This window comes from Dermacentor variabilis, chromosome 11 (assembly GCF_050947875.1).
Source record: "Dermacentor variabilis isolate Ectoservices chromosome 11, ASM5094787v1, whole genome shotgun sequence".
Lineage (NCBI taxonomy): Eukaryota > Metazoa > Arthropoda > Arachnida > Ixodida > Ixodidae > Dermacentor > Dermacentor variabilis.
Window position 1 is genome coordinate 86,014,354 of NC_134578.1, and position 24,458 is coordinate 86,038,811.

A 24,458-nucleotide genomic window follows, 5' to 3' on the forward strand; every position below is an offset into this window, starting at 1 on the left:
ATTTTTCATACACTAATGCCTGCTAGCCGCATTGCTATCGTCAGAACATGCCGATGGGTGCGCGACAAATCGAGGAAATGCAACTCACCGCGACCAGACAGCGAGGCAATATGTTCGCTCCCATGCTGGGCACTAACGCCTAATCGTTCTCGTGTAGGATCACGCGAACAGTGGCGTGTTTGAACGATGGTGTTCGTCTACTCCGGTATCGGAAAGGCTTAGCGGTATCGCTAAGCCTTTCCCTGGACGGTCCTGCGAACCGTTGATCGGCGCCCGCGCGGAGCGTCCGCGTCGCTGGCCACCCCAAGCCAGAGCAAGAGCCTATACTGCCTGTCGCGACTGACTAACCCCACCGCTAGCAGCTAGTCTTACTGTATATGCTAGTAGCACATACATAGTGATATACAAGGACACTAGCATACAGCGTGTCCCACATAACTTGAGCCAAGAATCTGAAAATTACAAGCACGTCAGAAGCGAATTGAACCGAACGCATACTATTCGCAATAGCCTATAGTAACTCAGAGAATTTTTTGTTTTCCCCATAACTCACTTATAAAGTTTAATTACCCAACTTTTTAATTATTGGCTGTGGACCCAAAGTGTGATAGGCAGATTTGTAGAGCAGCTTCAGAAACCAGCGATCGTGTTGTTTCCTTTACGATACGTCACACGCAGTCCCAGTGGCGTAGCTAGGTCGTCTGGCACTCTTCTGTGGTTTCTGAAGGTGCTCTACAAATCTGCGCGTCATACTTGGGGTCCACAGCCAATAATTGAAAAAGTTAGGTAATTAAACTTAACTAATTAGTGAGGTATGGAGAAAACAATTGGCTGAGTTACTATAGGCTATTGCGAATAGTATGCCTTCGGTTCAATTCGCTTCCGACGCGCTTTTCATTTTAAAATTCTTGGCTCAAGTTTTGTGCGACACCCTGTAAACAGGGGCACTATGGATGGCGGCCGATGCGCGCCGTCTTCCCGTTCGTCAAATGCGGACTGCGGAAGACGGGGGGAGGAGGAGGTCAGCACGCGCTAAAGGGGGAAGGAAGGCCGATGAGCGCGCATTTCCGATCTAGCTTCGTCGTTGCAATGCTGCGCCTGGTACAGTTAACCCTCTATTAACGCGACAGCGTAATGTCGCAGAAAAGCCGTCGTCGGCGTCAGCGGCGTTAACCGTGAGCAATAAATCTCAGAAGGCACTTCATAAATAAAAACAAAGATCTTGCAAGATGGGCTGGTGGGAATCGAACCAGGGTCTCCGGAATAGGAGACGGAGACGCTACCACTCAGCGCGTCGCGAGCCGGCTGTTCTGCTCGGGTAGATCGCGACGTTTGGCTCGCGTAGATCGTTTGAGTAGGCGGTGCGAACGGGGTGCGATAACGCTATCGCGTTCCACTCTTGAAGGCGAAGCTTAAGCGTCCTCCAATTTTTTTTTTGAAGTACTTCGCTGCGGATGCAAAGTTTACGCGCGCCATGATGGCTCGTGGTTTCGTGTGCATTTTTTTTTCGCACGCGTGATGTTGGAAGTGGGACAATCTAGAGTTTCGGAGATGCGTTGAAGCTAGGGGCAGAACGAAGCGTTCACTCACCGCTGCTGCCGCTCATCACGCCATTGTTCTGACAGCGAGTATCTGCGGTCGTCGAGTCAGATCTGTTAGTGTTGATGGTGCGCGCATGATACAAGGTTTACTAATATAGTTGGTAAGCGAATGCTCAGTGCACTTTACACGGCCAATAACACTACTAACTTTAAATCGTATAGCTGCCTAATAATTTGCTATCGCAGTCAATGCTTCGCCTTTCGGGCGATAGTACGATTATTTTTTGTTTAGTCATTCGGTATGTGCAGTGGGAAAGTGCCCATTCATGGCTAATTTTCCAGAATGTGTATAACTCACTGTGACTCAAGATATACAGCTTCCCTACTGTTGCTTGATACATGTGCTTTTTGTGCCATATACATGATAACAGGGTGGTGGCGTGGAGCAGAGGTATACCTGATATATGTAGCCGACTGGACGAGGATTTGAACTTACGAGCTTGGAATTAGAATCCCGATGTTGTATATATATACAACATCGGGATTCTAATTCCAAGCTCGTAAGTTCGAATCCTCGTCCAGTCAGCTACATATATCAGGCTTGGAGTAGCGCCTGACACCGGCAAGAAAAAATGCCGAGAGGCAGCGGGGATATACTAGTCCCAGTGCAACCAAATCAGGAAAGTCCACTAAGCTGCAGTAACGAAACTTCCTCGTGAGAACAGGAATTGAACTCGCTGGTGCAGTATTTGGCCCCCCTACCTTCCTCATGACTCCTGTAATATACCGTGGCTTTCAGTAGCAGCGGAGCACCTTACCAAGGTAGTGGTCGGACGTGCGACGCGGCATGGGATGCTAAGAATCTCTGGATCTGACCAGGGCGCCACTGGGATAACATTGGTCCTAGTGAGGTCACCAGAACTGGTGAGGCTTGTAACACTGCTTACCAATGGCCACGTCCTTTGCTGCAGTGGTCTTCCAGATGAAAGACAATACGGCGTAGAATTTGAAGTTCATAAGAACGTAGCGAGAAGCATTGATTAACTCTACAGGAATAATGAGATGGTAGCAGCTAGTCATTGTAATAAAGCTAAATACGATATGTAAACTAAAGGTAGTACAAGCCTACGTTCCAATCATGATGATGAATAAACAAAACAGCTTTATAAGGTGGTGCGGTATCAACGAGAAAGGTGCTAGCTCAGTATAGTAGATGGGCGACCTCAATGCAAAAGTGGGGGAAAAGCAGGCTAGTGAAGAAGGTATTCACAACTACGACGTCTATTCTAGAAATAGTAGAGATGTTGACAGGATTCGCGAAAAGGATTAGACTCCGAATAATGAATGCCTTCTACAGGAAGCGCAGTAACAGAAAATGGACCTGGAAAAGCCTCAATGGAGAAAAAATAAATGAAATGGATTTTATACTATCTGCCAATCCCAGCTCAGTGTAGGATGTAGAAGTTTTAGGTAAGGCTAAAGGCAGTGATCATAGGTTAGGCAGGTCGAGAATCACTCTCAGTTTGAAGAGATGAAGAGCAAAATTTGCCAAGAAGAAACAGGCCAGCCTAAGACGGAACAAGGCTAAAAGCGGACGAATTCAGTCTGGTGCTCGCCAAAAAATATGCATCTTTAGAACAAACGAGAAGAAAGGGGGTTAACCGAGGGGCCCGATTTTTATTAGTCGTATCATAAGAAGCCAACAAACACTGACACCAAGAACAACGTAAGGGAAGTTACTTGGGCTTAATAAATGAAATAAAGAAACGATAAATTAATGAAAATGAAAGCGTTTATATATTTCATTTATTAAGGCCAAGTAATTTCCGCTATGTTGTCCTTGGTGTCAGTTTGTTCGCTTCTTATGATGCAGCTTCAGAACAGGAACATGAAAATGACGCTCAGGTAATGAATTAAAAGGTAATTAGGTTGATTTTAGAAGCAGCAACTGAAGTGGGAGGCAGGACACCAAGGCAACCAGCAGGTAAGCGCTTTCGGGTAACAAAGAACCTAATAATAGTAACGCATACAAGTGTCTAACTCATAAGATCAGGCATAATTTGCTGAACTGTCAAAACTGATAAAAATATAATGCCGGAAAGATTGAGAAAACAGTAAAAGATGCTCGCAGCATGAAGTCAGTGACAAGATGACTTGGCATGGGCAGGGTCAGATGTACGCGGCTAAATATGAACATGGTAATGTCATCAGCAGTTTCGATGATACAGTAAAATCATCAGAATGATTCTATACGAACCTGTAGAGAACCCAGATCAGCCGCGCTACCTTCATTAGAAGTAGTGGTGAACAGGATATAGAGGCTCTTCATATAACCAGCGATAAAGTCAGAAGGGCTTTGCAAGACGTGCGTCGGGGAAAAGCATCAGAAGATGGATAAACAGTCGATTTATTCAGATCATGCTTCAAAAGTTTGAGGCGCTTTGTGGACAATGCCTCACACCTTCAAGTGCATCAGTGAGCTGCAAGAATGCTCACAGTATTGTGATTCACAAGACGGAAGACGTTAAAAATATAGTGATTATATGCCCACTAGCCACCTTTCAATATTATATAAGATAATCACCAAGATAATTACCAAGATAAGAGTATTCAGCCACTGTCAGTTCATCATACACGATCTTTAAAGCGGGGCTTTGTGTGGATGAAGTAGACGCAACGCAAGACGCGAGCCAATCACAGGCCTTCTCTCCCTTCGGAGAAGGGAAAGGGTGTGATCACATGTTCGCTTGCCTCGCGCCCGCCGTTCCCCGCAAGTTCAGGCCCGGCAGTCGGATGGTGGGGGGGGCGGCTGCGTTTCGTTCATTCTGTCGAGGAGCAGGCTGCGTTGAAGGAACGGCAGTGGAAGCAGGCCGCGCGTTGTGCGTTCGGGCGAAGAACAGGCGGCGTTTGGTGAGTACTGCCTGGAACTCGCTCGAGAAAGGGCTTGTTATCGACGTGCCGACCTCGTCGTGAGGGAGCGCGAAGCTGAGGCGTTACGACAAGGAAGACACGCGGATACCGAGCTTCGCTTGCGCCCCTCTTCACAGCAGTGGAAGGGCGGTCATTTTTTCTTCCTAAAAACTTCTGTATCTAGCTTGTACTACTACCTGTGTAACTTCTACATGGCATGCCATCTGGTACACCAATATTGAAATACAATGCTAAGTATGCACGTATGGACGCTACGCGGTGCACCTCGCATCGCGCGATTCATCGAGTGCTAGGACGCGTCTACAGGGCATGCCTCCGCAGCAGCTATCATGCGCTGCGAAATCATGCTGCTGCTGATGATGATGATGAGTTATTTGCACCCCCTTTGAAACAGGGCGGAGACAGACACCTAGACTGCTTGATTTAATCAGGTATGCTATATAAGTGTTTCAGTCTAGCATTTTTGTGTCCACTTCCTTAATCCTCTTTTTCTTCCTCAAAACTTCTCTACCTCACTAAGAACAGCGCCTCAAGACGGCACACAACTGAGAAACTACACACACACTGCACTAACTGCGTATTTATTATCTTGCTGAACCTTTTATACAGAGAAGTGAAAGCAGTACCAACGAGACCATGAAAAGAAAGCGCCCCTTGGTCAAAAGAGAAAGGAGGAAAGACCTCGCGCTCAGCCCATTCTTGTTACAATGAAGTTTTAAAAAAATTGATTTCTTTCTTGTACAGTTTAAGAGACGAGATACTGATGCAATCAGCATTTAGGCGGTTAATCTTGAAAGTCTCTATTTCCCTGGTGCATTTATCAGGGCGTCTATGTAATGCTTCATTCTATACAACATAGGCTTACATCCACACTGCCGACAATGCAAGTCACGGTTTCCACTGATTGCAAGATTTTTTACATTGTTGTTATGCTCTCCAAGCCTATCGTTGATACAACTGTTTCACTGGCCGATATATCGTTTCCCAAATTTTAACGGCACCGAATACACCATCTCTTGTACACAGTCAACAACATGGTTTTTGTTCTTGGTCATACACGCTCGTTGAGTGTGCGTGTCGGAGTTGACCTTGCGCATCGACCAATTAACTTGCGCGGCGCAGAAAAAAACAACGCTATAAGGCCTGCAGCCTGGCCGATCCTATTAAGAGTGTGTGATATCTGGTGCACGTAAGGCAGCACAACCATTCTGTCCGCCGTCTTGTGTTGCCCTGTCTCGGCTGACGTCATGGCGCTTTCTTAGCAGACACCCTGCCACAGAAATTTGCACGTTCCCCGGATATCCTGCTGACACAATGCGATCGACCTGCCTGCAGAAGCTGTCCGGTGCCTTGTGTGCACAGGATTTGTCGATTGCATTCCGAAAACAATGTGACACAACACTCCTTTTTACCAGTTTAGTATGCGCCGATGTGAACGCTCCGGACTTCGAAGCTCATCACGTGATGCCAAAACGGACATCGTCGCACTGTCGGAGGCATCGAGTAAAGATTCACGAGGCCCGGTTTCCAGCGAGTGCATGCGCCACGGGGAAAAAACGAGTGCTTCGAGTCTCTCGGTGTGACGATTTACAGGAACGTGGCCGCCAGCTAGCATTTCGCCGTCGGCCCGGACGTAAAATCCCTTGATAATTTGAAAGTAGCGACACTCTTTGAACTCTGCCGCCACCGCGCGACCTCCTCGCCTCCTCCTCGCCCCTTGTGCGTTCCCCCGCGGCAACCAGTTTTGCCCCCGTTTCTCTGCACGACGATTGGTCTCCCTGCCGTTGCCCTTGGAAACGCGCGGATCTTGAGTTTTGCTTGTGTTTTTCTTTTTCGTCCGCGCCATTTTCCTCCTCAGCACGGCTGGCTCGGCGTAGCGAACGTTGTACACGGTGTTTCCTGCTCTATGTTCTAGCGCTTAGCCAGGCTGTCGCGCATATAACTGCAGCGAGAAGCCTGAAGATGGTTCTGCCGTTTTTATGATACCACAAGGAAAGCGTGACGGCTTGCGCAGGAAGCAGTGGCTGCATGACATTGGCCGAAAGGGGCTTTACCCGGATGAAGTCGTTGCTGCCACCTGGTGCAGAGCCCAGGACGCTGTTCGTTGGCGGTGTGGGTGGCACGTGGTTTGCGTGAGTGAAGGGTGGCGGCGTGTACATCGCTTTGGCCGCTCGTGACGTCTGGCCGTTGGCAACGCACAGACTCCACGAATGTATGCTGTAACCGAGGCCCCGTTTCCTGGCGAACCGTCTCGTCTGAACTATACTTGTAAACGACGGCTAAACAAGAAGAGCCTTGCTCGAAAGCACGTGATCAACTTTCGCTTAAACCGATTCCCAGTGCGCGCAGGATTCGTCGGTTTTCGATACAAGCTTGTCAATATTTGACTCTTACTTCGATGGACAACTAAGAGGAATTCTTCATGGTAGAAGCTGCGACTCTTCAAAGTTCACCTATGTCATGTTTTCGGCTTGGCTTGTCCCCAAGGGATACCTAATTGCGTTGGCACAACTTCTCACTCGTACGGCATATTATAGGCTGTGCGGTTATCCGTGTGTAAACTAAATATGGTCTTTTTCCTCTCTGTTGAAACAAGTCTGGCAAAGTGTGTACGATTAACTCATAGTACATGCTCGAACAGTGTGATAGGTACGCTAGAGTTGTGTGCCGTCAACATACAATGCTTTAGAAAGCATTCCAACAAACACCATAACTATGGACATGCTAAGCAGCAAACGGCACTAATCTCACTGTCGTCGGAGGTCCCGTAAAAGTTAATGGCAAATTAAATCAGTGCACCGAGAAACACAGCGCCACAGCGTAAGCATAAATGCTCCAGGATTTCACACACAAAAAAATCCTTTGTATGTTCAATCTGAAGTACAGTGCACACGCCACGGAGGCTCAGCTGCTATGACGTTCTGCTGTACTTTAAACGAGGTCGCGAGTTCAAAACGCGACCGTGCGGGCTGCACTGCGATGAGGGTGGAATGCAAAAAACACTTGTGTGACGTGCTTTGGGTGCACGTTAGTGAACCCCCTGGTGGTCAAATTACTCCACGATGGATGGATGAATGTTATGAGCGTCCCCTTTGGAATGGGCGGTGGGTTGCGCCACCAAGCTCTTGCTATTATACTGGCTAATGTCCTACCTAGGTTAAGCATTAAACAAGGAAGAAAAAAAAACTCTATGAACGCCCAACCCCAAATTTTTTGATCCCCTATTGCGAACTGTGCTTTTGTACGTCTCCGCTTTTTGTTGTTTCCCTGCTTTTCTTCCACCAATCCTCCAATCGACTCTTACTAACCGCTATTGCGGACATGTTTACTTTTCCACTGCTCTCGCTGAACCCAAGGGCTTCAAGGAGGCCAGTGGTGCCTAAATCGACCGTTGGGTAGACGCCTTCACATTATAATAAAAGATGCTTCATAGTTTCCTTAGCTTTACCGCAGCAAGCACATGTTTCTTCTTCCTTCTTATATCTCGCTTTATAGGTGCGTGTTCTAAGGCATCCCGATCTCGCTTCGAAAAGTAATGAGCTTCCCTTTGAATTATCGTACATTGTTTCTTTCCTGATTTCGTTTTTTCCTCTTGAGTAGTTACTCATGGCAGGTTTCTTTTCCATTGCCGCCACCCATGAGGTTATTTCAGCCTCTCTGACTTTCCGCTTGACGTTCTTTGTTGCTGTGTTGCTCACCCTACACGCCGCATACCTGCTGGTAAACTCCAAGTTCTTTTCTTCCACTGTGAATCAATGTTCTTCCTGTGCAAATACCTCAACACTCTCCCAGCCAATTTACTTTCCTCCATATTCCTCAGTCATTCTTCATGCTCAATTTTACTGCGAGCTTCCCTCACTTCAAAACTAGTCCAGCCCATATCACCCTGCACAGCTTCCTTTGTAGTCTTCCCGTGAGCGCCCAATGCGAGGTGACCCACTGATCTTTGATTCCCATTGAGTCCTGATTGTACCCCTGATTTAAAGCAAACAACCGCATTTCCAAAAGCAAGTCCTGGAACCATTACACCTTTCCACGTACCTCGGAGCACCTCGTACCTATTATATCCCAATAGCGCTCTGTGCTTCAATATGGCTGCATTTCTGTTCCCCTTAACTGTTATTGTTATTTCCTGTTTTCACATATCTATTGCCCTCGTTTATCCATATACCAAGGTATTTACGTTCTGGTACCCGAGGTATTTCCTGGCCCTGTATCGCCACTGTCTGTTCCTGTTTTCATTGAATACCATAACACCTGAATTTCTAACACTAAATTTCAAACCTAAATTGTTGCCTTCCTGTACACAGATACTAGCCAGACGTCGCAAAGCACTTTGCTTGTTAGCTAGCAACACAATATCGTCAGCATAAAATAAATCTGGAAGCTGCTGCTCTGCTACTGCAGCCGCCTATTTGTATGAGAGATTAAAGCCGATATTACTTCCTTCTAGCACACTCTCCATCCTCACCATCATGTACATCATAAACAGCAGCGGGCATAAAGGGCACCTCAGCCTCAATCCCTTGGTGATATCAACTTTCTCCTCGCTCCTCATCCCTTCCCATTCAAGGCACACGGTATTTTCTAGGTAAATCTCTCTCAAAAGCTGTAGACAATAGTCACCTAAGCCTTCCCCTTCCAGAATATCCCACAAAATATTGCGGTCTTGTAAATTAATTATTTACTACGGTAATTTATTTATAACTCATACAACCTTTCATTGTTTTCATACGTATATATACTGTCCACGGCCAGAGATAATCGTTTAATTTTATTTTTATTTAACTGAATTTAGGGCAGGTTGGTGCCTATGAGGGGCGCCGGCTAATGCTCTTCCCTAGAAGGCAGGATAAATAGCCGGCGCTTGATGTGGAATGGTGTTTGGGCTGCGTGTGATGAACTGATTTTCGCACTGTACGCGTGCACAGCCTTTGAGTGCTCGCACCGATTTTAGCCGTAAGATAGGTCGGCGTGAGAACAGTATAGTTCCGTGATGCCTTTCTCAGTTAGCACAAACTGCCACTGTTTGCAAAACGAGAAAGTTGGTTTCTGACAACTGGCCGATACCATTAGCATCATGATCTCCTTCTTCTCAAATGCAGCTAAGAGAAAACGAGTGCCGTTTGCTGGCCCTCGTAAAAAAACAAAGATAATTCTCGGTGGCCGGTGCATACCCGCGGAGCTGTTTTTCGCCTCATTTTCACCCGGGAACGTATAACCGCCAAAAACAATGTGCTTACAGGCTGGACAGAGCGAGACAGCCATTGTGCTTTGCACAAAGCGAGTTATTGGGCCCGCCACGACGATGGACGCAGTTGCAGACAGTACACGTGCGAGAACGGCGCGTGTGCCACGCGACGGCGTCGTCGACCCGAAGAACACGGCGCAGCATTTGCCCGTCACATCTGGAGGCCGAGCCAGGGTGCATTTCATAGAGCCGTTACCGTTGAGCCGGGCCGGATTACAAGAGAAGCCGATAAGACCTGTTACGTGGTAAGTACATGTCAGCAGAGTTCGCGGTAACTCTGAGGTAGGGCTTGGCCGAAAAAGCACAGAACCTATATGTCCAAACTTAGTGTAATAGTCAACTGTGGTCGACCACAATATCTGTCTTCGTCATGGCGAAGAGCAGTCCCCTTGTCGAAACGTCTCCAGCTTGAGGGATTCCTTCTTAAGACTCTTGCTGATCCCTTTAAATATCCTGCTCCCTTTGAACCTCTGTCTGCCTCGCTTTTGGTTTAGTGCCCCTTGTGTACAATTAGCAGTGCCTCTGTGTGCTATCCTTCAGATAAAGCATTCCTTAAGACATGAGCGCATCACCAGGTATTTCGAAGGTTGGAAATGCTCTAATCTGAAGTAGTGGTAGGTTAAAGGAAAGTGAATACTGGTATTCGGAACTATTGAAATCAGCCTAAATGAGGAAACTTATCAAAGGAAGCGGCAGTTATTAGAAACCTGTGTCGAGAACAAATGGGAAAGTGCGGAGGAGAGAAATTGAGCTAAAGACGTGTTAGGGTATGCATGCGCAGCGCACACCACAGCTGTTTTTCTCAGTGTGGACACCGCCATTGGGTGTAATCAACACTCAGTATTCCCCAGTGGTTTTCCACGTAAGAAGTGAAAATGACCAAAACAGCCTAGCTTTAGTCAGTAGACATTAGCCGACGTATTCAACGTGAGACAGCCGAGATATCTTTAATGTTACAGTTGCCACAGAATTATTTAACACAGATACAAGCATATTATGCGTCATCACTTACACGAAGCGTTAGTTTAAATCGACAGAGCAAGTTGCCTCAAAATGAGAATCATCGCTCCGGTGAAACATTTCGAATGCCTAAGTGTACCTTACATCTTTGCTAAACATGCGCTGGTTGCTGCCAGATCTATTGGGAATCTGACCAATTATTTTTGGAGGCCCCAAAAAGAAAAAAAAATTAAAGAGCAAATGCATGGATGGCAACAAGGATCGCTCCCGGGTGACTTACCATGCTGTGAGGTATTAGGGTTGAGAGGACAGCAAAGCAAGGCATAGAACAAACAAACTTGGCAGAACCCACATCAGGGTGACTGTCGAGGGTAATCAGTTTAGCATTGAATCCATATAGCGACACAACGTATTGTTGACGTCGAAACGAGTTGTACGTCAGGCGTGTACAGCTGCGGGACTCCTCTTTCGCGCTTCCCTAAAAAACACTCGGCGCCATCTAGCGGTGCCGCCGCGAAGCCTGCCCGTGGCCTCCGAAATGCATAAAAATAAGAATGCGCGAATACTGATTTTTTAGACCAAATCGAACGCGAATCGAATGGTGCCAAGAGCGAATCCGATTCATTCGAATATCGAACACTTTTCGAACACTTCTTGAATAATAAATTGCCGTTATCACAACTAATACAAAACGGTGATCACATCCAAGTATTCTTAAAGTTACGAAGTTTCTGTCATCACATAGTACGTGTGAAGCGTTGTGTAATAAAAGCACAAATGGAGCATTAGGAGCAAACAAGTAGTCTCTTCGCATACACAGGTCTCTTCAGAGAACGCGAATGGTCGCTGTACAACCTTTAAATGATGGCTACCTAAGTGACGTAGCTTACTTCGCTCCGCAGGTTCTCATGGTTTATGTTGATACTATGCCCGCGGGAGTGAAAATGTACCGTATTTTTGCTATAACTTTATCTTTCTTTCGGAGGCGCAGTTGGTGGTATGAAATAGTGTAAAAGTATTCGAAAAATATTCGCATTTACGAGTAGTGACTATGAGATTCGGAGAGCGAATCGACTAGAATATTCGGTTCGTTATTCGAAAATTTCAAATATTCGCACACCCCTGCTGAGAAACGCCCTCACGCCGGTAGCCGGTCTCCTCTCTCGCGTTTTTTTTTTTCGGAACACGCTGCGCCATCTGGTGGCGCTGGCGAGAAGCCCGCGCGTGGCCTCAGAGAGGAGAGGCTTGGCGCGCCAGTGTGTGCCAAGGCTGAGAATTGTTCCCTCGCTTGCCGCACCCTCAGCAGTGGCACACACTCGGTCACCCAAGTTGACCAGATGTCCATTGAAGAGCGGCACATTCCCGGTGCATTCATGGTGGACCTCGCTTAAAGCGTTGGCGCGGAAGACGTTCACCGATCCAGCGCATCTGTGGCGGAGCTTGCTAAAGCGTCGGTTTGCTGTCCTCGAACCAGTCCAGCACGCCAAGGCCTTGTCAAAATTGCCAGACATGGTTTGTCCGTTCCTCTTCAGTTCTCTATAGCCCGTCTGCTTGTGCCGCTCGCGCTGCCAAGTCGTTCGTTTCTACGTGCGCATTATTCTCTTTGCTTTTACGCACCATGCATCTTCTCTTCTGCATTATCACTTGTTAATCCTGAAAATATGTATACTCGCTAAGAAGGAACTTGTTTTAAAAATAGCTTGTAACCAATCACGATCTTACAATCGGCGATTTCGTAAAAGTTACCGTGCTTAGAATGTATGTACCGCTTACCATCAGACTTAAACAGGGCAGTGAAAGACAGCGGCTCGAAATTAAGAAACATCGGCTCCAAGGAGAAAGCAACGAATGCTGTGGAAGGAAGACACATTGAGCTAGCAGATTAAATTCACCCTTCCAGAAATATACGGCACCCTCCGTGGTGCAAGTACGAAGGCGCATAAAGCGCTTTCGGGCTTAGGGACGACTGCAACGAAATTTCCTACCACGTAAAAAGCCTAGTTTTACGTTGTGCAGGTAAAGAGCAATCTCCATGCGAATTTTTACCTTTCGAATACAAGCGGACGCGCCAGGAAATGTTCGATAATATAAGCATTCAGGATACGGCAATCGAAAGGAAAAATAAAGGAATGGCGCCATCGCCATTCGCCGGAAATGACGCACATCCTAGCACACTGCGAAACAGCCCGAGTTCCCTAGAACTTTGTTCCAAAAGTATTTGTTCTCAGGCTAATTGGCACATTGTTGGGGTATCCAGCAGGTCACTGCAACTGATGCGGTTTCACGTGCACCGTACTTAGGCGAGACTGCCTGTATAGGATATGCAAAAAGCAAAAAAAAAAAAAAAAACAAGGGAAGCGAAGTCATTTAAGTAGCCCACATCAGCAAAGCTGGTGATCTCCGAGTGAGCGCCCCTGTCAGAAACATTAGCGATAATAAACTGTCGTTTCTAAATTGTCATCTCTAACGTGTACTTGTTGTTTGGTAACATGCCTGCTTGTACAAAACTTGCCTTGAATATTCCAAAATAAAATAGTTGGGAGTCAGCGCCCATCTACACCGTTTGCCCTCCCTTATGCCCTGTTGGTTTGCGATGCCCACTATTATTCCTCCAGAACGTAAAGAACCAGGTGGCGCCTGCAGCGTGAGTGAAAATCTCAGAGGCGACATTCTGGGGCCTGCGTCTTATCCGCTAACCGCCGGCTAGACGCGTCGTCAGTTTAAGTGATATTTAAATGCTGTTAATAAGAAAACTAAACAGTTACCGTTCTTGCAACATTGCCAAGGTGGCTGCATGCAGCAGTATACACTACTCATCTAATAGAAATTTAGCGAAAGTTAGCTTTCGCTGCAAGCCATATAGCCTTTAAGTATGACGGGCATTTTGCAAGCAGTGCCGCCACATGACGTCCGATTCATCGCCCGTGCACAGGGCTCCGGAGGTACAGCGGCGGCGTCACCATGATCAGCTCCGGCACGATCCCGTTCGTGATCCCCAAGTGGGGCGCCTTCCTGTTGGCGCAGTTGCTGTCCATGCTGCAGATGAGCCAGCCACCCGACCTGAACTACTACCACACCGAGAAGCTTCACGAGGAGTACGACTACGTCATCGGTCAGGCATTGACGACACTTTACGCGACACTATATACTCTTAAAGAATACCGATCGTGCATGTTAACGAACGATTAAGGTAGGGGTGTTCGAATATTAAAAAAAAATTGAATAAACAATCTAATAAGGCCCGATTCTATTTGGTCTTCGAAACGAAGCGTCGGTATCCGAATATACTTATAATGCGGCAAATGCGAATATGTCTGGAGTAATTCAATACTCTTCTGTGCACACTCAAACATGAAGTGCGAGCAATATAGTGGTAAATTTATCCTGGCGGCCATAGTTGACATAAAACGCGAGGAGTTACGTAGAGTTGAGCACGCTATACATCGCTCATGAAGCCATGCTTTTGCTTCTCCGTCATCCTCATTCTCTCAAGTCCTCCGGGGCATATGTGAACAAACTTCTTAGTATGTGTGTTGTGTACCAGGATGCTTTCTGCCGAGCTCTCCCGTCCCGCTTCCTATCCGTCTCCGGTAATGTGCGACTCCTCCCCCGACAAAAAAAGAAAAGAAACCTGGCTGCTACACTGCCCACCAGTTAAGCAAACAATGCCGACCGCTACGCGGGCGAATTATTGCGTTCGAATGCCCAAGACCTGTACATGAGGACCAAGCGCGTTTGTCATGTTGCAGACACAACATGCATCTTACGATGCTTGCCGTTCAGCCCACTGAGGACTACTACTACCGGCATGCTTTGCGGCAGCGGCGTTGTAGTGAAACGTGTCGCGACATCGCTCTGTTCATCTGCATACGTATACATGGCAGTCGGACGATACGATTTCGTGCGAAACTCGGATACCAAGCACCCCCTACTTTTCCTCCTCTGACCACAAGCCAGCGATGACGTGTCCCGTGCAGTTGGTGGTGGTTCGGCGGGCTGCGTCTTGGCCAACCGACTGTCTGCCGACCCGGCGGTCACCGTCCTCCTGATCGAGGCCGGCGGACCCGAAGACGCCACGACGGAAGTGCCTCTGTACGCGCTCCTCCATTACCACGGGCCCTACGACTGGAACTACGCCACCGAGCCGCAGGAGAACTCCTGTCTGTCTCTGAAGGACAAGGTACGAGAGCAGTGTTCCTTTAGCGCGACTGCGCGCAGAGCGTGCACCAATCTAAAGAGCTAACCAAGCGCTCTCGATCCGCCCTACAGTCGCAGTAATTGTTGCACGTTTATTAAACTCAATGCATGTCTTCTCGCTTTGTGCTATCTGCCTTCACTTGCCACGCGCCGTTTCGAAGCAGACGATTTCTGAAAACAGTGGAGCCATTGCCGGCGGCTTTTCTAGTAGAGGAACGTTGAAGTTCATTTTGTTCAAATGTACGCCCATGGAGTGTATCCGTGTCATTACTGCGAAATCGTGGTTCAATGCAGAAGCACTTCACGGGCGGGGTAGCGGCGCTCAGCGAATCAGCAATGTCGTCGAATGCTCCTCTCTCGCTTTGTAGGCGTCGTGGAGTGGAAGGCGAGGATAGGAGCGCCACAAACGCGGAAAACGAGAGCGCTGTCGCCGACACCAGCAAGACAAATCCCTATACCGCGATGTCTCGTTCAAAGAAGCGCAGAGCTTTCTGTTCAGTTTACTAGACAGAACTCTGGCGCCAGTGTCTACGGGAGCCGCAAGCCTGACGGTTCAGCTCTAGTTTGAGGGTGGCGGTTAGTACCTGACCTTGGCCTCCTCAACTTCGTCCTTCGGGCTTCAAATGACGACGTGACTTTGCAAGTTGATAAGATTTAACTGATTGCTGCGTACAGACGCAAACACTCGCAATGAGTGCGCATGTAAGTTGAACCTTATTCCCTTCCATGTTTAGAAAAGGACGACATTTTCAAAATTTCGCTTATAATAAACGCAGATACGGCGTAGTAAACGAATCCGCAAGAACGTCCGAAGCCCCAAGCACGAAGATGAGAACATGTACACACCGTCATTGTCGTGGTAGCTGAGGGGCTCCCCTAGCAATTTTTGCAGGTTGATTCATGGTCCTAAGAGCACGACCGACGCGGTAATCGCCGAACGACGCTTCTACGTGGCCGATGCGGCAAGGGCTTGTCGTGCACCCGTGACACCCGAACAGTGGGTGGCGCGCTTCAGTGCGATTCGTGATGGTTTTGCGCTAACAAAATCGCGCCGTTGCAATGCCCAAACAGCACGAAAGCGCCATGCTGTTGAGACGCCCGAGTGAGGCGCTGCGCATTCGCAAGCACTGACAGCAGCAAAGCGCGTTGGAGGTCCACTCTGCCGTGGGCACGTAAAAAACGACACTGCTGATGAGTGTGCGCCTTAGCGGATGTACGGCGTGGTAAACACAACAACGCTGCGCATAACTGTGTTGCGGCGTCACTGATGTGCCGTCAGAGTTAATCGCCCCGCGGGATACGGAGGGAGTTGTATGCTGCGACGAACAGCGTGTTCGTTCGCGTATTTATCGTCACGCCGGTAAAAGGAGATGCTCCGGTAGATCAACTGCCGGCATACCTCTGCAGGGATAGAGCCGCCCGTAGATTTCACCAGCCTTCTCCTCCTCCTGGTGACATGCGCTAAACAATCGGTGGTCTGCTCAAGGGTATGGCGCTTATGACTTAACCATAATGGGCAGACACAGCGCACACAATTATCAGGATAAACAACAGAGTAAAACGGATAGCCGTAATAATTCGCCCGAAAAATAAGCCGGTTTCTATTCAAAGTTATATTCTATATAATTCTCGACCTATAGAAATAGTTAATCATTTTAAATGCCTTGGAGTTATATTTTCTTCATGTCATGGGAACACCATGTAACTCACGTTGTCAAACTGGCTAGAGTAGTGGGCACGATTGGTTGCACACGGCACATTCTTCCGACGTCACTCAAACTAACTCTTTATAACGCACTTTTTTATTCTCACGTAAATTGTTGTCATCTTGTATGGGGAACTGCAACACATTCTTATCTTCGCAAAATACACATGCTGCAGAAAAGGGTCCTTCGCTACGCCTTCAATGTTAGCTATGGGTCACCCAGCAAAGGTCTCTTTCTTGCAGCCGGTGTGGTCCAAATCTATGAATTATATCGATACCGGTTGAGCATTTCTTACAAAACAGAAATAAAAAATGGTACAAACCATATTCGACGATTGGCAAACTTGCAAGAGAAAACCACAAATTACCCTTTCAGACAACCCGAACAATGGATGGTGCCAACAGCACGCCTAAACTCCGGGCAAGAACGTTTGCAATTCACACTCCCTTCCCTTCTGAACGCTTATACATCTGCACATTTTGACTTATTCACCTGTACTCATAAGGTATTGCGTAGGATGTATATAGAAGGTAGCTCCGAACAATTTTCATCCTCAGTTGTGCCAAAATAAGTCTTTGCTTCTGTATCTCATATCTCATGTATGAGAGTGTGATATGTAATAACAATCTTTTTATCCCTGTGTTTACTCAGTACGCTTGAAGTGCTCTTGCGATGTATAGCATTACATTTTTGTTCTTTTGTTTCGTTTATACGACACCTGAAGTTGAGTCGTTGTTTGTCTTCTGCTGTTGCCTGTAAAATGGGGGCTGCGGCTTTGTCAAGCTGTATTTTTACAGCTTTTTCTGCAGCTCCTCTGTCCATGTATCTTTGAGGCAGAAATAAAATTTATTATTATTATTACAATAAAGCCACCAAGTGGGACACCACATATGCTTTTGCGTGTTTGCTGCTTAAGTGTGGCATTAAAAAGTACGGGCATGTTTTTTTTTGAAATTCCTTGTACAACCTTTCCATGCAACTGTGTCCCTTTTTCTGCAAGAAATATTAGCGTCAGTTGCACAGTTGTATTTCTGTTCCTTTGGAGACACCCCGCATGATATTACTTAGATCGCTAATAGTCAAATAACCAGTTAGTGTCATAGAGAGTTAGTGGGAAAAAATCCACTTGCATTCCACCCTGTCAAAGTGGATGTACAATTAGGCTGGTGCAGACGTTAGACAAGTTAAGCGACGCTAGGCAGCGCCACCGCCAGGGACGTACGTCACGCGCGTTTGAACGTGTGCGGAAGTGCAGCATAGATCCTCATTCTTCCAGGCCGTCCGCCAAGCGCGAGTGCGTTATTGCACTAAATTGATGTTTAGAAGTAAAGTGTGCCACAAAATGTGTAAAGCACGACTTATGCACAAGCTGCAGACGTCAAAGCCTCGGACTGTTATTCAAACGTATGAGAAAAATAAATCGGTTACGCGGAAACTGAAAGACAAAGCCCTTTTCCAGATGCCATTTCAGGTCTGCTTGAGTAGCCGCGGCCGCTAGGTGGCGGTACCGTTAGCACAGCATAAATCCTTATTCCTGTAAGGCCTCCACGTGACGCAAGTACGTTACTGAACTGGATTTATCAAAGTAAAATGCGTCGGAAAATTCGTAAAGTACGACTTGGGCACAACCTGCAGACATGATAGCATGGGATTGTGATTCGAATGTACGAGCGAGAAAATATATCTGTGTTACGCAGCAACTCACTCAAGTACGTTTTCCAGCTACCGTTCCTTTCTTTTTTTTTTTTTTTTTGAGCACGCTGAGATAAATCCGGACCAACTAGAGGCTTTGTAAAACGTCTGCGCCATTTTCTCGTATACTTAGTTCTCGCTCTCCGTAGAAGCAAACACACGCATATGGTATTACAGTAGCGTTTTGTGTTACTAATGTTAAACATTTTCGATAAGGTCAGAAGAAATACCTTACAAAACATCACCGCTGCGAATGCTACATATAGAGCTTAAGTGGAAATGTCTGACCGAGAAAGAGAGATACAAGATTTACTGATATGCCGGAGACGTTAGCTTGGCTGATTGCCTGGCAACTCTAGGCGCGGGATGATTGTTAAGATATACGCAGTGATCACATGCACAGAGCTCATAAACAAGATCACTTAAACATACCAATGAAAAAAAGGCAGCAGTGCAGTTTTCATAACTGCGTGCACAAAGTTGGCCCCCTGGCTGCAAAAGAAAACTGCAGCCTAGTGCTTCGTATATAACTTTGGAGCGGAATAAACTTGGAGGTAGCTTGTTAAAACAGTCTGGGATGTAGTATAATGACGAGCCTGTTTGTCATACCGTGTTGAATGACATAGTTTCCCTATAATGGACTTTCGAACTACGCTGACGAGCATGCCAAAGACCAAAGTGAGAGTTCGGTACTGTTCATTTTGTTATTTATACATTGACACTTTATCATGTTAAGCTTGCTAGCATGTTAATATAGCCTAACATTTAATAGAGGGAAAATGAGACGTCCACCTAATGGTAGCAGCTGCTACGAAGGAAACCCATATGGGTTCCTCGAAAGAAAAGCCTCGCAGTTGAAAGAAACATTCGTCCTGGTCCGGGACCACCACCTTTCCGGACCAGCCGCTCTACAATCTGAGCTAACCAGACGGCTAGCAGATGGCAGGGCGAAGTCTAACTTGTCACCAACTCCAAGCAAATGCAAGAGTTGGACGTAATAGTTCTGTGGAAACCCGCTAGTGGAAAGAAGTAATTATTAAAGGAAAATTAGACGTTCACCCAGTGGTATACCAATTGCTACCAAGGAAATACATACAGGTTCCTCGAAAGAAAGGCCTCGCAGTTGAAGAAAAATTCGTCCTGGTCTGGGACTCGAACGCGGCACCACGGCCTTTCCGGGGCAGCCGCTCTATCATCTGAGCTAACCAAGCTTTTCTTTTGATGAACCCGTATGGATTTCCTGTGTAGCAATTGCTACCATTGGGTGGACATCTAATTTTCCCTTTATTAATTACTTCTCTCCAAGTTGCGAGTTTCCGCAGAACTATTAAGTCAAAGCCTAACATTTAATTTACGGAAATGGAGTGCGAGGTTAACTTTCTTTTTTTAAAGCAAGGTCTTCCTTGAAGACTAACAGAAAAGACGTCAAAATGAAGCTTGGAAGGAACAAGACGCATCAGGTTAGTGTAGAGCTACGTACGAGGCATTAAGATTGCGTAATTAGCGTAAAAAACACCGAAATGAAACCCACATGCTCTCGTTCAAAGTGCGCGTGAACTAAAATCGGAACCGGAAGTGTGCCGTTATTCAACAAAAAATATGGGTGAATTCCCCGAGATAGTACAGTCCAAAAATATATGGACCAATCCCGAAGGTAGCGCAGTCTAAACAGACCACACCGTACTATAATGCGTCCAAGAGGATCTTGTCTTTCTTCGATGTCAACCGCTGTTGAGGCAACCGTCATCAGGCGGTAACATACATAGTGACGCCCATTCAAAGTGCACGTGCTTAAAACCAGAACCGGAATTATGGCATTACGCAACGAAAAATATGGGCCGATCCCGGAGAAAGTGCTGTCCGAAAATGTGGGCCGATCGCGGAGATTGTGCAGTTCAAACAACAAACCACATGATGCAGCAATCCGCCCAAGTACTTGTCTTTCTTCAATGCCAGCCACTGTTTACTCGCCATTTTGATTAACAAAACCACTTCTATAATAATAATAATAATAATAATAATAATAATAATAATAATAATAATAATAATAATAATAATAATAATAATAATAATAATAATAATAATAATAATAATAATAATAATCGTCATTGTTCTCGAACGTAAACTTAAGCTTCGTCGCGAACCGTAGTCTAGTTTCGGCTGACCACACGCATACTTAACCTGACTGTATTTTGGCCACCTGCGTACGCGTGCAGCGCAGCCCGTGGCCGCGAGGAAAAGCTCTTGGTGGGAGCAGCGTCATCAACTTCATGCTGTTCGTGCGGGGCAACCGGCGCGACTACGACAGCTGGGGCCACGACTACGGCGTCAAGGGATGGAGCTACGACGAGGTGCTGCCCCACTTCAAGAACATCGAGAAGTGTCACATCAAGGCGTACTCGGACAACGGTGAGCACAAGCCCCGCACGGTGCACCGGCAACGAACACTGGTGGCGCAGAGATTGATTTTCCTGCGTCAAAGATTGCGCATGACGTCACGTGGACTTTGGGCATCACTTTGGGGAAACAGACGCTGAAGCCAGAGAAAGAGCACGGGGGCAATTAATTGCGATGTTCAGTTCAAATGTAGAAATAATGAGGAAAATGGAAGTGAAAGTGGGCGAAAAGACAGCTTATATTGCCAGCGGAATTCGAGCACACACCTTCCGAACTACGCGTGTGGTACCTTACCGTGATGATGATGATGATGATGATGATGATGATGATGATGATGATGATGATAATAATTGGCATCCTCCTTTGAAACATGGCGTGGGGAAATAGTCCCCTAATCTGGTTGATTTTATTAAGTCATACCACATCTATCGCTATCTAGCCTTTTGTCTATCTGATCTCGATCTCAACTTTCGTATTTGCCTCTATTACTATGCTTTAGCATTACGTACACTTGCAGTGACTCCGGTTTTTTAATATATTCCTCGCTTATCTTCCACCGATACTCTAATACCGATTAAGCTACCACGGCACCACCTGTCAGAACGCTTTCTTTGCTATTAGTTAGAGGTGGGCGAATATCAGCTATTGCTAATATGAACAGAATTCGAACAGTGAGTTTAGAATATCGAATCAAATATTGAATAGTCAAACGCAGAAGCATGTATTTACAGCAGGTAGATTCATTCGGCATTATTAGGTACCACGGCCTTTATTGACTAGATCAAAAAACAACTATAATAAACGAAAAAATTAGCTTTAAGCAGAATAGTAGTAATTGTTAAAAATAAACTGCATGACCAGCCTCTCAACAACTTTAGATGATTTGTAAGCAAGCGTAAAAACGCCAAATAAATGGTTAATGAAAAAAAAAATCAGATCTTGTTGAAAAAAGAAAGCTGCTGAGGGATTTGTGTGTCTTAAAGACGCACGTAAGGGAACCCGTCGCAAAAAAAAATAACATCAAAATTCTAGCATAAAGCATAAAACTGCTTCAAGCCTAGACAGTCAGAAACGCTAAAAGGCAGACAATAAAAAATCACTTGCCGTGATGTAGACTTCCTCCGCGTAACCGACAACAAAGCTTGCGTTATAAGCCAACTTCTTTCTGCACCGCCTCAAAATTGTTTTTAATACTTTCACTTCTGATAATTTGTGACACTCTGTTTAGCAGAGGGAGAACAGTAACAATACTTCACCAGTCGGTTGTTGCAAAATATTTCGTTTGTTTCGAGCACTGAAAAATACTGAATAATTAATACCGCGCGTGAATAGTTGGTGCATACCGTTAGATTCGTATTCTAAACTGCACATATTCATCCGTACGTAGTATTTGTGCACGTCCGCTATAGGTTGAACTCCGTGAGTGTTAGTCAGCACCACTCACGTCATTGGCGGGATATTGGAGCATCCGTTTGACTATGACTTTAACCTCAGGCGTCAGGCGTGTAGCATACGGTCTTAGTAGCCGGCAAAATTCAAAAGTTCTAGACCGGCCATTGTTAATTAGTGGCCATGGTTGTGAGCTGCTCAGCACGAGGTCGCGGGATCGAATTCCGGCCACGGCGGCCGCATTCCGATGGGGGCGAAATGCAAAAACCCCCGCCTGCTTAGATTTAGGTGCACGTTAAAGAACCCCAGGTGGTCCAAATTATTCCGGAGTCCCCCACTACGGCGTGCGTCATAATCAGAAAGTGGTTTTGGCTCGTAAAACCCCACGATTTATTTAATTTCCGGCCAAGTGGCACTGCAAGAAGTAAAAGACAATGGGCTACGGCGCAGCGACTACGCGCCCCGCATCGGACGCGGTGAGCGTCGTGCAACGCAGCGTTCGGCGCGACAACGAAATGTGCGCCTGAGCAAGCGACGCACGCCTGAGCCTAAGAAACAGCTCGTTTCTAAGGCAACACCGCGTTCACTAGAGGCGCTTTTGTACCGCTTTGAAGCATCGAACTCGTGGCTCAGTTAAATAAAGAAAAAAAACTCGTGGCTCAGTGGTAACGTCTCACACTCCGGAGACCCTCGTTCGATTCCCACCCAGCCCATCTTGCAAGTTGTTTTTTATTCATGAAGTGCCTGCTGGGATTTATCGCTCACGGCCAACGCCACCGACGCCGACGCTGACGACACCGGCTTTTCTGCGACACGAGCTCCTTAACGCTGTCGCGCTAAAAAGCGTGAAACGAGCGCGCATGCAATTCCGTCCACCACGTGCCGCTCCACGGACGAAGGACGATCTGGGAATGTATTTGCCGGATTCATGCTACCGTATCATCACAGACTGAAGCCGCTGTGCTTCAGAACGCGTACGATAAACGCCTTGCGGGTCAGTGACAGCGGTGCATTGTTCCTGCTTGTGAAAGCGGACGATGCATTTGCGGCACGTAAAACAGCCGTGCGGAAGGTTGGGAAAGTAGCGGCTGCTGTGAGTAATTAGGGGACGAGCTCTCCTTGCCGCGCAATATCTTATCTGTGTGCTCTAGGGGCGCAGGGAAGTGGAGGTTGGGCGGATGCGGTGCAAGAGTGAACAAGGCTCGGGAGAAGCACGTACGCCTACGCGCTCATCAAATGGCTGGCGGTCGCACGTAGGCCAGGTCAACGCGCTATATAGCCGCACGCATACGCGCTTACTGTTGGCTACCGCGCGGAGGATACCGCGCAACTTTTGTTTCCCTGAGGCTTCACTTACCGCGAGAACAGTGCACCTCAGGCCGCAGTCAGTGTATACTTAAACGCGCAACGGTGTTCTACTGTTCTGGCCGCTTCGTCGGCGCGCTGTTTGCTCATCACATCTCCGCGCTGCGCGCCCGCCCGAAACTTGTTCAGCAAAGCAAAGCGATTCCTATAAAGTCACGACCGGCGTACGTGTTTGTTCTCATAAACTGCAGATGGACTATCAATCGGTGGTGATGTGCGTAAAGCGTGCTGCCGGTCGTCACCTTTGGAAGCTTCCAGTGCTGCGAGAATGCGTAGATTTAGTTTCAGAAAAGGTGGCAGAAGTAGCAGGGGACCGCGGCCTCACGGTCTAACTTGCTCAGTTCATTATGAACTCTTTTCGTTGCTGGAGCACAATACTCGGCCGAAATGACTTAGGCAATGGTATCGTCATGGTACACACCGCGATCGGATCGGTTGGCCATGGCACTAGGGCGCGCGCGCGTCAGTGAATCCCGTCGTGATTGCGCGCTGAAAGCGAGAAATGCAAACAAGGAGAGGGGAGTCTGCCCCGACAAGATGGCGGAGTGACGCCTACTTCCGGCGTCACTGAACATGACAAAGAGTGACGTCAGGGCCTCTCCTTAGTTCTTCCTTCCCCCATGTTCGATGCGAATTTAGGCATTACCGATTAAGCTAGTTTACCATGGCAGCCGTCCTTCTGCACATTATCTTGCGCGTTTATGTATGAGGTCTACTAACCCTGTAATCCTCACTTCAGAAGATGTGGTTTCAGCTCCCATGCATCTGCAACAGGTCGCCTTTTCGTGAAATATCGTTTCCATTTTCCTTGTTATTTCTGCATTTCAATTGAAAATAGCAGTCTGGTTTGCTTATGCTTTCTCAGGATTCACTGCTGGTTCTCTTGGTATGGTTTTAACTAACGAAATAGCCCCTCAGATCGTCTTACTCTTCTCCGTCTGTGGAGTTATAGCTCTGCAGTTGCACATCAGAAATACATCCTTACTAGCTTGCTAACAGCTGCTTTTGAAGCAGAGCAGACACGGGGCC

The 24,458-nt window shown here is 47.0% G+C and overlaps 1 protein-coding gene across 1 annotated transcript in view; it reads left to right on the forward strand.

Annotated features, from left to right (window-relative positions):
- The first annotated feature begins 13,644 nt into the window (after positions 1-13,644).
- The window catches only part of LOC142563361 (4-pyridoxate dehydrogenase-like), a 37,965-nt gene continuing 27,151 nt past the window's right edge, over positions 13,645-24,458 (forward strand). Inside the window, exons 1-3 of the mRNA XM_075673922.1 lie at positions 13,645-13,795; positions 14,661-14,863; positions 20,495-20,687. Coding sequence (XP_075530037.1) covers positions 13,645-13,795; positions 14,661-14,863; positions 20,495-20,687 — 547 coding nt within the window. The remainder of the gene's footprint in view (positions 13,796-14,660; positions 14,864-20,494; positions 20,688-24,458) is intronic.